The sequence below is a fragment of the Strongylocentrotus purpuratus genome, unplaced genomic scaffold (genome assembly GCF_000002235.5).
Source record: "Strongylocentrotus purpuratus isolate Spur 01 unplaced genomic scaffold, Spur_5.0 spur5_scaffold_3, whole genome shotgun sequence".
Lineage (NCBI taxonomy): Eukaryota > Metazoa > Echinodermata > Echinoidea > Camarodonta > Strongylocentrotidae > Strongylocentrotus > Strongylocentrotus purpuratus.
In genome coordinates, this window is record NW_022145609.1 from 14,896,660 (window position 1) to 14,913,890 (window position 17,231).

General features: G+C 35.9%; 1 protein-coding gene across 1 annotated transcript in view; it reads right to left on the reverse strand.

Annotated features, from left to right (window-relative positions):
* The window catches only part of LOC585698 (receptor-type tyrosine-protein phosphatase S), a 95,918-nt gene that overhangs the window by 68,501 nt on the left and 10,186 nt on the right, over positions 1-17,231 (reverse strand). Inside the window, exons 3-6 of the mRNA XM_030996596.1 lie at positions 13,710-13,802; positions 9,622-9,695; positions 2,609-2,641; positions 1,654-1,680 (exon numbers count right to left, since the gene is read on the reverse strand). Coding sequence (XP_030852456.1) covers positions 1,654-1,680; positions 2,609-2,641; positions 9,622-9,670 — 109 coding nt within the window. The 5' untranslated portion in view covers positions 9,671-9,695; positions 13,710-13,802. The remainder of the gene's footprint in view (positions 1-1,653; positions 1,681-2,608; positions 2,642-9,621; positions 9,696-13,709; positions 13,803-17,231) is intronic.

Consider the following 17,231-nt stretch of genomic DNA (forward strand, 5'->3'; position numbering starts at 1 on the left):
GGATTATCTTGCACAAATTTCATATGGTTATCATAACTCGCAAGACTCAGTTTGATTCACATGTTCAGTTTCAAGCACGAATATACACAATGAAGGTAACCTCTAAAAAGCAATCGCACATAAGAAAATCATTATATTCTATTAGCTTGTTAGCAATATTGTACTAAAATATTGATATATCTATGAAATTTAGTTTGATAGATGGAAACAATTGTAAGCTCTTTTTGAAAAATTTGCGTTGCACTTACCTGGTGCAGTGGTTAGTGCCTCGGACGCTAATTTTTTAAAGAGATGAAAAGAGAAGAGAGAAAAAAAGAGAGAGAGAGAGAGAGAGAGAGAGAGAAGGGGGTACAGTTGAAAAAATGGGAAAGGTAAAAGAGCTTTTACATACATTTGTTTACAGTTGGTGCTATATTAGACAAGTTTTTTGTTTTAAAAGTCATTGGACAACACTCAGAAGTACTCTATTTTTTAATTAGTAAACCGACCTCAATCAAATTCTAATACAAATTTATATTATTATGCAGCAAAATGAGGACTTCAATTTGACCATATTTCACCCAGTTATGAAGCAGATTAGGCAAATATATTCATCAGCAGACCTTTATTCTTATGACAAGGGAATTGAAACTCTCAAGAATTTTACAATTTTTCTCAGATTTGTTCCCTTCTTAATATTCATGTCCTATTTCATAATTCCCTATAAACTCTCACATCAGCTCATAAATATGGACATACTCCTTTTATCAACTACCAGAATGAAGAAATTAATGTTTTTCATAATGATGAGTTTTTTACAACTAATGAATAGCTGTTTGGAAGAAGAACATTTTGTTTGATCCATTAGCACAGGAAGATATCTACAATTTTCTCATTCTTTATCAGATTTTCAAAAATTCCACTCATGCTACCTTGATTTAATTTAACTTGTTGCCAGGATGGACTTCCCTTTATAAAAGGTCAAATATTCCTAAAGTGCATTTCGTACATAAAGCTAGGGCCCTGAAGAAGATTATACATGTATAGATAAATTTGACTATAGTTGCTCTTGATTTCAATAAGAATATTATCCCCAAGGAATAAAGTCTTGGAGTACTGAAAGTGGTAGTCAAGAAGACTATTTCCTGATAAAATCTATTCTAATTTCAAATTAATAATGCTACTTGTATAATACACGTGAATGTCAACTCAGTTTTACTAAAAGCTTTTGAAAATGATGCTACGAAAAAAAAAGAACATGTTGATTATTTCATGAAAACTACAGGCTTTTCTACATTTTGTGTCAAAATGAACATCTACATGAAATATTCTTCTATTTCTAAATAGATATTGAGGACCTTGAAGAGGCATCTGGAAGATGGAAAAACAGTCCTGAGCAAAAACTCAAGAGTGTTTCTCGAAAAAAGGGATTATCTTGCACAAATTTCATATGGTTATCATAACTCGCAAGACTCAGTTTGATTCACATGTTCAGTTTCAAGCACGGATATACACAATGAAGGTAACCTCTAAAAAGCAATCGCACATAAGAAAATCATTATATTCTATTGCTTGTTAGCAATATTGTACTAAAATATTGATATATCTATGAAATTTAGTTTGATAGATGGAAACAATTGTAAGCTCTTTTTGAAAAATTTGCGTTGCACTTACCTGGTGCAGTGGTTAGTGCCTCGGACGCTAATTTTTTAAAGAGATGAAAAGAGAAGAGAGAAAAAAAGAGAGAGAGAGAGAGAGAAGGGGGTACAGTTGAAAAAACGGGAAAGGTAAAAGAGCTTTTACATACATTTGTTTACAGTTGGTGCTATATTAGACAAGTTTTTTGTTTTAAAAGTCATTGGACAACACTCAGAAGTACTCTATTTTTTAATTAGTAAACCGACCTCAATCATATTCTAATACAAATTTATATTATTATGCAGCAAAATGAGGACTTCAATTTGACCATATTTCACCCAGTTATGAAGCAGATTAGGCAAATATATTCATCAGCAGACCTTTATTCTTATGACAAGGGAATTGAAACTCTCAAGAATTTTACAATTTTTCTCAGATTTGTTCCCTTCTTAATATTCATGTCCTATTTCATAATTCCCTATAAACTCTCACATCAGCTCATAAATATGGACATACTCCTTTTATCAACTACCAGAATGAAGAAATTAATGTTTTTCATAATGATGAGTTTTTTACAACTAATGAATAGCTGTTTGGAAGAAGAACATTTTGTTTGATCCATTAGCACAGGAAGATATCTACAATTTTCTCATTCTTTATCAGATTTTCAAAAATTCCACTCATGCTACCTTGATTTAATTTAACTTGTTGCCAGGATGGACTTCCCTTTATAAAAGGTCAAATATTCCTAAAGTGCATTTCGTACATAAATCTAGGGCCCTGATCATTTTTTCAATTCTAAATTTCTATCTCTTTGCAAAGTTGTAATTTTGCTATAGTATCTTAATCTATTGTTATGGAAATGTGCATTAAAGCCTTTCACCGTGTTTAATAGCACACTAATAATAAACTGAATTTTGTCCACATTTATATTTCAAGAAAATTAAGCAATTTGATCTCAGTAGAATAAAAACTGTGGTTATGAACTCACTTGTCTCTCCATTTGTTGCTGCCAACAGAAAACCTGCATATTGGGAAAGAGAGAATACATAAAATAATTATGATCCAATTCACTCTTTTACACATTTAAATAATGAAGTACCATCTCCATTAATTGAATTGTAAATGTTCAACTGTGAACCTGCAAGAGGCTGTGACTCCATTCAATGAATTGAGCACGTTCAAGAGTCTACGACTACATTCAATGAATTTTGAATGTTCAAGAGTCCGTTCAAGAGTCTGCGACTTCATTCAATGGACTGTGAACCTTCAAAAGTCTGTTACTCCATTCAATGAATGGTGAATGTTCAAGAATCTGTGCATCCTTTGTCAGCCACTCTAATAATGTAAATGTGTGATTAGAGCTTCTGGTAAGGGCTAGAAGGCATAGCGTAGTTTACAATGATGACATAAAGTGGAATACGCTTCGCATTTCTGTATAAAAAAACACAGAGCTCAGTGAATCCGCCAAAGTCCTTTGTTGTGTTCAGTTGCCAATCATAATACACGTTTTAAAAAGAACATGGCGTTTTTTTTTTTTGGGGGGGGGGGGGGTTTAATACCCCAAATCCGAGCCTTAAGTTGTGTTCTTCAAAATTTCATTTTCAATAAATCAAAAGAATAAACTCTGATGAAGCTGAACTGTGCACATTGTAAAGTTGAAAAATTAACAATTTTCTTGGCATTCTGAAACACTCCTTAAAGCGATACTGAACTGATGAACTTTCTGCCTTAGTGTACTGTTTATAGCACAGCGTCATCTCATGGTCAACTTCCCAACCTAATTGCAACTTTGAACCAACAGCGCAGCTCGGGAAGCAGTGAGTTACAGGACCATACTGCTACAGCTGAGCTGAGGGCGAGTATTGGGGTAGTGCTTCTAGCACAGTATGGCTTTAAAGTAGAGTAATGCAAATTGAAAGATCAAAATTTCATAACAGAAGTTGTAGAGACACTTGCTGAGATTAACAGAAAGGGGGTGGGGTAGATGAAGGAAGGAGAATATAATACAGCATCATTCCTCATGCAGTCAGGCAGTGAAAGGGGGGAGGGGTAAGAAGATACCAACAGAGGAAGACATGATGATGTCAATGTATCATGCTCATTTAACCAACCCCAAATGAAAACCACTCCTCCTCCCCCCCCCCCATTTGAAAAACTCAATTTGTAGAAACCAAAAGTAGAATCGTTCTCCTGTATGTTTATACAAATCCAGCACCCATGCAAACTTGATATAAATCATATTTTCTCTGTGCCATATAATTATTTTCATATATACAGTAATGGATTGGACAAGGAGTACATAGTGTAGAGGCATTGTGATGGAGTGGATATGTCACCGGATTGTCGATCACAAGGTCCGCGGTTCGAGTCCCACCACGGCACTAATGTCCTTTGGCAAGACATTGATCTTCAATTGCCACACTCAACCCAGGTGACGTAAATGGGTACCTGGCAGGAATTAATTCCTTGAAATGCTAGAGCGCCGTAATGGTAGCCGTGCTAAAGCCAGGGTAATAATCAGGAGATCCAGGAGTGTCAAGTCTGACAGACATGAGCGCTATACAGGCGCGGATCCAGGATTTTCCAATAGGGGGGGCCGGAAATTCCCAAATTGCGCAGACCGTTTTTTCAAGGTCATATTAGAAGCACCATACCGGTACAATTTTTGACATTTTCATCGGGGGGGGGGGGGGGGCTATAGCCTCTTGCCCGAAAAGTAATTTTCTGGTTTCACAATTCGGCTGGTGATCGAGCAACAATTTGACCATAATATTGTGAAAGTGTTATTCATCACCAAAATAAACGAGGAAAGATATACAAAAAAAACTCATATTCGGGCAGCTCGCTGCCACCCCCCCCCCAATTACGCGCGAAGCGCGGAAGCTTTGACCTTTCATTAATTATTAGAGAAAGAAGACGATTTGTTTTACCGTTCTCGACTCGTATTCCTTGTCTGAATTCAGTTTTCCCCCTCCCGCGCAAAGCGTGGAATCTTTGACCTTTTATAGTTTAAATTGAAATTTATTAGAGAAAGATGATTTGTTGTACCGTTCTAGACTCTTTTAAACTTTGTCTGAATTCAGTTTCTCCCTCCCGCGCGAAGCGCGGAAGCTTTGACGTTTCATTAAATTATTAGAGAAGGAAGACGATTTGTTGTACCATTCTCGACTCGTATTCCTTGTCTGAATTCAGTTTTCCCCCTTCCGCGCGAAGCGCGGAAGCTTTGACGTTTCATTAAATTATAAGAGAAAGAAAACTATTGGTTTTACCGTTCTAGACTCTTAATCCTTGTCTGAATTCAGTTTCCCCCCTCCCGCGCGAAGCGCGGAAGCTTTGACGTTTCATTAAATTATTAGAGAAGGAAGACGATTTGTTGTACCATTCTCGACTCGTATTCCTTGTCTGAATTCCCCCCCTCCCGCGCAAAGCGCGGAAGCTCTGACCTTTTATAGTTTAAATTGAAATTATTAGAGAAAAAAGATGATTTGTTGTACCGTTCTAGACTCTTAATCGTTGTCTGAATTGAGCTCCCCCCCCCGTCCCGCGCGAAGCGCGGAAGCTTTGAAGTTTCATTAAATTATAAGGGAAAGAAGACGATTCGTTGTACCATTCTCGACTCTTAATCCTTGTCTGAATTCAGGTTCATCCCGCCCGCGCAAAGCGCGGAAGCTTTGACCTTTTCATTAATTATTAGAGAAAGAAGATGATACGTTGTTTGTCTTGACTCTTAATCCTTGTCTGAATTCAGCTCCCCCCTCCTGCGCTTTGCGCGGAAGCTTAACATTTCATTAAATTATTAGAGAAAGAATACGATTCGTTGTACCGTCATCGACTCTTTATCCTTGTCTGAAATGAGTTCCCCCCCCCCCTCTCCCGCGCAAAGCGCGAAAGCTTTAACGTTTCATTAAATTATTAGAGAAAGAAGACGATTCGTTGTACCGTTCTCGATTCGTATTCCTTGTCTGAATTGAGTCCCCCTCCCCCCCCCCCTCCCGCGCGAAGCGCGGAAGCTTTGACGTTTTATTAAATTATAAGGGAAAGGAGACGATTATTTTTTACCATTCTCGACTCCTTGTCTAAATTCAGTTTTCCCCTGCCCGTGCGTAGCGCGTAAGCTTTGACGGTTCATTAAATTATTAGAGGAAGAAGACGAATCGTTGTACCATTCTCGTCTCTTAATCCTTGTTTGAATTCAGTTTCCTTCCTCCCGCGCGAAGCGCGGAAACTTTGACGTTTCATTAAATTATTAGAGAAAAAAGATGATTCGTTGTTCCATTCTCGACACTAAATCCTTGTCTGAATTCAGTTTTCCCGGCCCGCGCATAGCGCGTAAACTTCAGACGTTTCATTAAACTATTAGACAAAAAAGACGATTCGTTTTACCATTCTCGACTTCCAATCCTTGTCTGAATTCAGTTGTCCCCCTCCCGAGAGATGCGCGGAAGCTTTGACATTTCATTGAATTATTAGAGAAAGAAGACGATTCGTTGTACCATTCTCGACTCGTATTCCTTGTCTGAATTGAGTCCCCCTCCCCCCCCCCCTCCCGCGCGAAGCGCCGAAGCTTTGACGTTTTATTAAATTATAAGGGAAAGGAGACGATTATTTTTACCATTCTCGACTCCTTGTCTAAATTCAGTTTTCCCCGGCCCGTGCGTAGCGCGTAAGCTTTGACGGTTCATTAAATTATTAGAGGAACAAGACGAATCGTTGTACCATTCTCGTCTCTTAATCCTTGTTAGAATTCAGTTTTCTTCATCCCGCGCGATGCGCGGAAACTTTGACGTTTCATTAAATTATTAGAGAAAAAAGATGATTCGTTGTTCCATTCTCGACTCTAAATCCTTGTCTGAATTCAGTTTTCCCGGCCCGCGCATAGCGCGTAAACTTCTGACGTTTCATTAAACTATTAGACAAAGAAGACGATTCGTTTTACCATTCTCGACTTCCAATCCTTGTCTGAATTCAGTTGTCCCCCTCCCGAGAGATGCGCGGAAGCTTTGACATTTCATTAAATTATTAGAGAAGGAAGACGATTCGTTGTACCGTTCTCGACTTGTCAGAATTTTCAAAAATGTATCTTTGTCTGCTCCTTTTTCGACCTATGTCATCTTACTGCCCCTACCGTCCCTGGCTACGCGCCTGCTTTAAAGGGAAAATGAAACAATCATGATTGTGATGGCACACGATTAGGTTAGTATAAATGAAATGGAAAAAAAGATCTATTACACCAACCATGGATAAATCACGGCCGGGAGCGTCATAGTTTTGTGTTATCGGGCGAGGGCCGCGGCCGGCCGGGGCGTAGCGACCAAGCGAGATTTTTTCAATGTTGAATGCTGAAATTATGCATTCTAGAAAATCCCTAAGCCCAATATGTACGTTCTTTCCGCTATATTTCTTTCTAGCTATATTTCTAAATTTCCTGGGGGACGTGTCCCCCTATCGGGCCCAGGATTGCCGCCCCTGTCCATGATTACTACCAACATGAGTTTAAATACAAGCACAAGCGAGTTGGTATTAGTTGAATCCAAATGAAGGGCAAAATAAGAGTTGTGAAGCGGCCCTACCATTAATTTAAAATTTGACTGTTGAGTATATAACTTCTATTTAAAAGACACCCAAATATTGTGCCCTTTCAAATTTCTCACTTCAGAGTGATGACCTTTGTAGCGCAGGGGCTGTTCTTAACGTTTAACTTTGAATCCGCGGCTCGAGATTTCTTTTCTTTTCTCTTCTTTTTTCCTTTCTCTCCTCCTTTCTTTTCTCTTCTCCTTTTTTTTCTCCTCTTCTCCTTTCTTTTTTTCTCTTCTTTTCTTCCTTTTTTTTGAGCCGCCAATAGGGGGGCCGCGGCCGTTTCGGCCCCCCCCCCCTGGATCCGCCACTGCTATACACGAACCTATTACTATTATTATTATTATTATTAAAACTGAGAAAATTAGAAAAGATAATTTTTTTAAAGGAGAATTTGTAAAAAGAATAGTGAAGCAATAAATGAGTTGAATGCTATGTAGATCAGAGTACACTATATAAATTATAGAAAGACAAAGAGAAATATGAAGAAAAGGAAATAAACAGTACCCAAAAAGGGTTATTGTTGAAAATGACAGAAGAATAGTAAGATAGAAATAGGCATAGACACAAAGGCATATAAAACTGAAAGCTGTATTTTGTCATGCTAATTATCCTAGATTCAAAAGTAAATTAAAAGTAAAAGAACAAAATGCTGTAGTGTCTCAAGTGCTTCATCCAGAATTTTACTCTCACTTACTGCAATGTCTTTCCTATATGTTCATGTGTGTGTTTGAACATGAATAGCACATGTGCACTGTTGCTTCATGTTGTGGCTTATACTCAGTCAGTCTGTACATCATATTCAATGTAAATATTTCAAAATTGACAAAAGATCAGATATCGGTTGTTCAAAAACATACTCCTTTAACAAGTGCTCCATGGTAATATCCTGTGCGTGAAATGCGTGACAGAATTTTCAAAATGTTCAAAATTTTGGCACAACAATTTTGTTTGGCAAAGTTCGTGAATAATTCTTGAACTATGCGCACCCAATGCACTACCAAGTCGTGGCAGTGCGCACCGTTGAGTGTCCGTTGGCCTAGTGCCACGCCTGTTCAAGACTAGTTAACGACTAATTTGCTCACAATTTGCGCATTGGCTGCCCATACATATACTTCCTGAGCAGTTTTTGCTTGCCATGTGCATAGTCTGCGAATGCGTATCCTGGTTGTTACGCATTGTGTGAAGTATTCGTAAATTAGACGTGACCCTAAACGGACTGCGTGCCACTAATTGGCACGCATTGGCATAGAGCGGGGCAGTGCGGGACCAAAATGCGTGCAAGTGTCAATGAGGCATAACCCTAAACCGAAACCCGATTGCAAACATAACCTTGCCCTAGTCAAAATAAAATAGTCTAAAGCTAGTTGAAAAATAATGCACAAACAGCAAATATGTTTAATAGACTACTTCCATCTCTGTATATATTTTTCATTTGTCTTTTGATCCAAATCCTCAGCCTAAAAATATGTTCCTTGTCTGTTTTCCATTTTGGTTCATAACAAACTAGAAGAAAAATAGTCGAGTCTTCTGGAAAATACCATAACCATTTAGAGAAAATAGCAAAATAATTTATTGTTTGCATGTGAAAAACTGTCACCTGAGCATATCTCAGATGACAAAGCATACAAAATCAAATGTTGTGTATTAGGTATGCATGGCTACTGACACTACTTCAGATTTATCTATACCGGTACTGCAATCCACTGTCCTGATGCACTGCCATCCATGTACCACAATACCAACTGCTTTTTGTTTTTGTAATGGATTTGTCTGGTTTAGTTCTGTATGTTGATGTTTTGTGCCATTTTAATCTTTGTATTTCTATCTTGTTTTTGGTATATCTAAAAAACATTTTAAGTAAATCTTATTACCTTTGGGAATAACCTTGATAGGTCATTAACCTCTGTTTTTCCCACCACATTTAATGATGTTTCATTTCAACTTTTATTATTATAAAGATGCATATAAACTGTACTTGTGTTTTTGTTTTGAACAGATGTGGGAAAAAAAATTTGAAGTTGAACTGATTAGCGCGCGTGATGATGTTTGAGTGCAGGAACTGGAAATTGGTCTATGTCGGCCGTTACCAAATTTAAAAATACATTAAACAGCAGTGTAGAGATTTCAGAAATATGCTGCCTTTAAAAAAAAGTCATGAGAGGTTGTAGTTCAGTGTTATTTAACAGAGTGAGGTAGACATGAGATCACTGGCTCAAACCTACAGTTTAGCAGATGTATGTCACTATCCATTTCAAGATAGAAGGATCAGGCACGACCAAGCAGGCAGTACAATTTGCAATCGCTATATGTTTGGGGGGAAATGAAATGATTTACTTAATGGACTTAATGAGTAATTTACCGACAATCAGGTATCCATTTTATGGGACACACTGAACTGTGAAAACTAGATTAGGAAATACAAACCTGTCAATATGAGCACCGAAAACAGACACCTTCCTCCTCTCGAAACCATCTTGATGATCTCTTATCTTGCACTCCTGTATCATACAGAAAAAAAAGGAAGAAGATAAAACAGCTAGGCATAAATATTCAATTTCAAGTTTTTATTTCCAACATTCTATTAAAAACTTAAAGATGTAAGTTCATCAAAACATTATTAAAACTGGTGTACGATGCAAATATATATTTTTAAAAAAGGTAATAGTATGGCATACTTTAAAAAAAGGGTAAAGATGAAATGAAAATAAAGGTGGGAACCACAAAACCCATTGGCTTTATGAGGCAGAACCCCGTCATATCACAAATATATTAATTTTAAATGGGACTTAAAAATATGCTGGAGTGTATTCAAATTGTAGCATACATGTACATGTAGCTAATAACTGAAAATTAGAAACACTAAGCAATCTATGTGACAGACAACAGAGAAAGATGGTCATGAAATTGTCTGTGTAGATCTCCTCAATAGCTCATTACTGGTATCAAATTAAAAGATCTGTTACATTGTAGAAAGAACTTTTCATCAGGGTATCAAAATATTAATGTATTCTTAAATTGGTAATCAAATCAAAGCACTTTCAATGATGTTTAAATACTGACTGGTCATAGACATGTAGTTTACCAAACCCATAAAAATGTCATATACATGTACATCAAAACTACATGTAGTCCAGTACACATTTTGAACTATATTTCTTTTTATCTTGGTTTTCCATTGATCAATACTTGAACACACGTGTAGATGTACATGTAGTTTCAACACGTACATCTTACTATCAATGAAATATACGAACCAGGAAGTTGGAATAACTTAAATTCATTGGACGTCTATACACTGTACCATGCACGTACTCTGTGTAGTACTACTGAATTCCCCTCCTGTAGTATTACTGCTAATAGAGATCCGTTCTCTGATGTCTTTACGTATTCTCTTAATATGGCTCTCAAAACAGCAATATTTATCTTCCTTGAATATTTCCTTTTAACTTTAAAGTGTCCCAAGCACTTACAAAATAATGTAAACCTCCCCACCCTCCTCCCCCCCCCCCAAAAAAAAAATATATCTTAACCTGGTATTCTATAGATAAACACTTAAAGATAAAGTTGAGTTCTGGTCATGTGATTGCATTGTGAAAGAAACATGGAATCGATCAGAAAAGGTTGATCATCTAGCAGATAAGTATTGGTGTGTACTGCAAGGTTCTGGAATCATCAAAATGATAAGAAATTTGGTCCAGTCTTGGTAAAGCTACAAGCACTGTACACAGAAAGATGTTTATGGGACTACACAAATATATGGCATAAAAATTTGTCCTGATTTTTATGATGTTACATGCCATATTTAGAATTTTAAGGCATTTGAAGAGCCATGTTTTTCAGGGAACATTTTTTATCTGATGTTCTTGCACATTTTCATTATTACAATGATAACGCTCACAAATTATTGTTCACCTCTTCCCAAAGAAATAAAGAATTTATAACATAAAACTGTGCTTGACTTGGGTTCTGTGCACACCCTATTCTATTTGCAAGCGACAACTACTAGTCTGCTCAACAAGTCTTTTTACCAAGTTTTTATTTCAACTGCAATATCTCTTTGTAGAAGTAATAATTGAAGTTCATATTTTGAAATTTGAATACAGTACAGCAACCCGTACACCAAGAGCAAAATATGTTTCAGTGATTACCGTAGTACATTTTAAAATCTGCACTTGAATTTAAATGTAAATATCTCAGTCGTAATACTGAATATACTCTTCATATGCAGAAAAAAAATTAACTACAGAGACATGATTGCAGACCCCTTGAATAGAAAGCTTTCGTTTTCACAGCCATGACGCACAAGCTTTTTTAGATTTCCTTTTATTAAATTACTTAGAAATTGTATCACATCTATAAAAAAAACAGTAATTTAGCTTCACAAGTTTCCAGAGTAAAGAGGTCACACTTAAACGAGGATCTTATTCATGCCTCATTTATTTCCTTATTTTTTCATGGACGCATGAAGGAAAATATTTTCTTTTCTGGTTGATTTGGATCTGCTTGTATAGATGTGTATTTCATATGTAAGCTATCTACTATTATTATTGGAATAATGGAACAATAATTGTGGGAAATAAAGGTCATTGCATGTAAAAAGGATATCCATAACATCCTCATACCAGAGTAATTTATTTCCTTGTTTTGTTGTGCATATCACACACACCAATACATAAATAAGGTGTATACCGGTACTGATGGATATTCATTAGAATTTTTCTTATCTCAATCAGTATATTACACAATTGCATCTAAGCAAAGATTAGCCATACTTTTGCAAACGTGTGAGTGTGTGTGTGTATATTTGTGCGAGTGTGTACGGGTGGGTGGGGAGGGGGCTTGTGCATCATACAACAAAGGCTACAGAAATGTGCTATTAAAGCAATATTATGGCATTGTGTTTAAAACCAGGTACACTCCCGGATCCAAATACAAATAAACTAAAATTGCATTAATATATATGTCCCGGTAATTACATTTTGCATTTTACAGTAATGGAGTAGAGTCAGAAGATGAAATAAGATTCAGTGTGACACTTACGGTACTTTCTAAGATGTTTATCATGAGTAAGAGAAAGTAGAATACATGTAACTGCTTTACATCAATCTACCACAAAGTGCTTGCCAAGCAATATATTTTCTAAGAGGGCCAATACATATTAATGCATTCAAGTGACATTATAACAATGCATAAAATTAGATATGAAGAACACTTTTACTTTTGTAAGCTAATTACATGTATGTCTCATTGTCAGAATCATGTGTAAATGTCCATTTATATATATATAATGTACTCACATTGTGTTTAGGTAGTATGTTCATAAAAGTCAATTGTCAGTCAATATTATTATTATTATAAATTGCCTCCTGTATGACGTTGTTTGTACAGTTAAAACTAAATTTGTCATAAACTTATCCAACTTTTTAAATATGTGAAAAATTGATTTGTCCTGATTTATGTTTCTTTAGAATATAATATTAAAGTTTACATCAAAAAGTATTCAAAAGAGCTAGGCCCTTATTCAACACGTCCACCTTTCATTCTTGAGTTTTTGAAAAACAGGGGTAAAAACATCAAATTTACAAGGGGTATGAATAATTTAGTTGTTACATGTAAACTGTACATGTACATTTAATAGATCCATTAGGCGCAATACTTATATAATTTTGTAATAGATTTATAGTTCACTGTATCCCCCTTGATAACAATGTAGGCAGCACAAAATACATAGTTCAAACTTTATTCATGAAGTACATGTAGCTACTACTGATTAGTGTCCCTTGCATGATATGGCATTGTAAATAGGAAGCACGACTTCCTTTTAATTTGATCACCATTCTCATCATTCTCTGAACTAAACTAAAAACAAAAATCATTTCACTTTATAGAACTGTTCACCGTGGTAATTTCCCACCACAACCATTCTCCCATGCCAGCCAAACACTCAAGGTGAACGACAGCATTCTCTGACCTCGTTTCCTCTCAACATCAAAATTGTGAAGCAGTAATGGCCGACAAACTCCTGTGTACTTTTTACATGTACTACTAGATATGCGCAATCCTGTGTATGAACTTTTGGTTTGAGTCCGACCTTGAACATGAATGTCCTTTCTCTATATGCTCTCTTTTGATTTCCGGTTTGCATTGCTCTGTTTTAAGTCAAAATATATTTGTGCATATACCGGTATATATATATATATATATATATATATATATATATACAGATACAAATAAATTATTCAGACCCCTTTTAATTTTGATGTTTTATTTGTGGACTGGTTGAATTGGGGCCTATGTAGAATACTTTTAGATGCAAGCTTTCCTACGTCCAAAAAACCTAGAATGTTTCATCGCTGAGATTTTTGATCCAATGTGTGATGTATAATTTACTTGCTCATGTTTTAGCATTTACTTGAGAAAGTTATACATTTCGAAAGAATGTAAACTACACCATAAATCATGGAATTAAGAAGAACAAAATACACAATATACATGTATTGATGAATACAAACCTCTCAGTAAATTACATGTAGTTCTGCAGCATTTGGAATCCGAGCTCTCATCAAACTAGAAGTCTTTTAGATCGAAGGCCAGTATATCATTTCCTGGAACACAGAAAGTGAAAATATGCATTTAATGATCCACTTTCAAACACTCAGACAATCTTCTTCCTCATTTGATATTTTTGTACAATGATAGAGAAAGCGAAACTTGATGTCCATCTCCAAACGTATCTTCAAATGAGGATAATACACATTCACAGGGAGATAACGTCAAGTACAGTCATGGAGGTTTTTTTAAGGTAACAGCAATTACAGCAATTCACAATCTCGATAAAAATGTATAGTACAGCATCAATTAACTCTCTTGCATGTATTGCAAACTACACCATAAATCACATGTGATCTTGAAGTAAAACAAAATTCTGCACATATAATGATATACATGAATGATCATGATTAGTAGACCATGCACATGTACTTAGCAATGCCACCAAACAGTACCTGGATTTTTCTCCATACCATTTAAAGAGGCATACAATAGTGGGACTCACACACATAGGAATCTAGCTTTTTTCTTTGAATAAACCGCAATATCTCACGAAAAGTGCATATTTCTTTATTCAATAGTCATGCTTATTGGGCAAAGTGTTTTGCATGTGAACAAAAGCATAACAGTACTTGTCGAGAAGTTAGGTTTTTCCCCATTATGAATTGAGGCAAAAATAAAATGGGATTTGAATCGCGATCCAAATCTCACTTTATTTTGTGTGGGTGAAGGGGTTTAATGTAATCATGAAATAAAATATGTCTCTTTTATTAGAAACAATTTAAAAAACAATCACATTCAAGTAAAAGTGTCTGCAATATAATTGCAACGACTTCTGAATGGGCCTATGTAGTCATAAAATAAAATATGTCTCTTTTTTAGAAACACTTTAAAAAAAAAATCACATTTATGTAAAAGTGTCTTTAACATAATTGCAATGACTTTTGAACAAATCAATAGCCTTATATCCATCATTAGGATGTGTTTCACGCTCCAAACATGATTGATATGGGATTAAATAGGGTGATCTATAAACTGCCCCGAGTTTGTTTTAGGAGTCTCTGTTAAATTGTGTTCCTCACTTTTTTGCCTGATTTTTGTTGACTAATCTGTTTTGTTTGGGCCGGGGTGGACTGATTGTTTTCTGAATGAAAATTGCAAAGAGTCAATGGATGTAACAAGATCTGGAAATAAAAGCAGCGAGTGTGCATTAAAGGTTTTCCCACTGTCATCTAAATATTTATTTTGTATATTAGTAATGACATTGTAGAATCATTTAATGCCAGAATAAGAGTTAATATTCAGGGTAAACGACTCATTATGATTACATTATTTATTCTGAAGGGTCTCATCCTTCAATAGAAGTATTCCGAACCAATATAAATTCTGGAGAGAAGTATTTAAACAAGATATTTCTAGGACTGATTAATTGACAATAACTGGTCCACCCATTAGCTTCAATCAAACATCTGTCACATTTCTTATGTCAATAATGCAGTACATGTACTTAGACAGCGTTTTATGGTCCACACAGTTTTTAAAGGTAAAGAGCAGTTATGGTCATGCGATTGCATTGTGAAAGAAACGTTGTAGAATCGATCAGAAAGGTTGATCATCTAGCATCTAGCATCTGCAAGGTTCTGGAATCGTCAAAATGATAAGAAATTTGGCCCATTCTTCGTAAAGTTACAAGCACTATACACAGAAAGATGTATATGGGACTACCCTATATCTCTCACAGACCATGAGAGAAACAAATTTACCAAATATATGAATTAGTAGGCGGTTTCCCGGCAAATTTTGTATCATCATGTATTAGTCAAAACATATTCTTTCACATGATTGGTAATGAGAGCTTCCATTTCATTTTTTGAAATTGGGGCATTTCCAATACTGGTCTTTACCTTTAATAGAGATTCATGATTTGCTTTCTTTTCCGATGAAGTGAAGATATACATGTACATGTACATGTAGAGGTGAAGAGAATAGTTTAATGTTAAACACTGCCTAAAAATATAAAGCAGATTTTTGTTGTTATGTAGTTTCATAAACTCTTGTAAAATCCTTCAGAAGAGTTTACGATGATGTTAGTGGCTTATTACATGCACGCTCTTGTTTGTATAACAAATTACAAGTACAGTGTATTCTACAAGAGGTTTGGTTCTTTTTAAAAACATTTATCTATAATAATGCTGGTCTATATAATGAGCAAGATCTCACTGTATTTCCTTGTATGAAGATTTACAAGTCTGAACTTAAACATTTACCGACTTTGGTGACAAACAGGGAACAAATACAGGACTGCCACAGTGGACTGTTAATTGCCACACATATAGTGCATAGTGTACCGGTAAACAAATATACCACAAACTATGTGGTAGTCAAGGTTTTCCATCCATGGCAAATAAAGAGTTTAAAATGACTCGAGAATAAGTATGAAAGCTTTGGAATTTAAAATTACAGGTTTCCCTTTAAAATCAGTCGGTCACATTATATAAAAATTACCATTTCAATAGATTGAACTGAATAGACCACATGACACTACATGAACTATACTGTTATTGTTAGACAACCAGTTTGAGGAAGTAGATGCTTTAAAATATGAGTGATGTCGCAAGGAGTCTAAATGCATTGTAAACTACATACATGTACAGTATGTAGCACAATCATGTTGGAGTTAAAAATATGCATGTCTAGTGGAAAGAGTATTTGTACATCGTAAACCCGGCCCCCCCCCCCCCCACTCAGTGTTATTTAGGGTACGCATATGCTTGTTCCCTCTTTTTTAAAGCACCCCCTATCTGAGGACTGCCAACATTTCCGAACCCCCCTTTCGCAGGCTTGTCGCTGGCTTTTCCTGCCTTGGAGACCCCCCTAAATCATGAAAAATGCTCAATGTACCCCCTAAATTCGGAATAAACCTTTAAAAAAATTCGGAGTCCAAAGAGATGAGAAAAACAAAAGAAAAAACACCCCCATTTTAAAGAAATCTCCGGGTGAAAAGTTAATACACCCCTTTTTTTACAATTCTCGGGCCGGACTTTGTCGCACGGAAAGTACCCCTTTACCGGACATTTTGGTAACACGCATGGGGTCCGTCCGTTCTCGGAGAGGGGGGGGGCCGGGATCGTAAACTTGGTAAAAATTAGGTAAAAAAACGTAGCTGTGTCCCAGTACATATTTCGTAATTATGTTCACCATTTATTAAAAATTGAGCAATAAATCACCAAAGCTGGGCCTATGCTTGTCAAAAAGACATTCTGTAAAATCTATCTACAAAATACTGTATAATACATGTTCATCTAGGCTATTATGTCTTTTCTTGTAATCAAAACATGAAATCCCAGTGATTGTGACCATTGGATACATTTAAAAGTTTTGATCTGATAGCAGACATATGGACTAAACAATAATTTTTCATCAATGAGGTATAACCAGTCAGAAGGCTAGAAATGATGTCTGAATACAGGACTTGATGATTACAG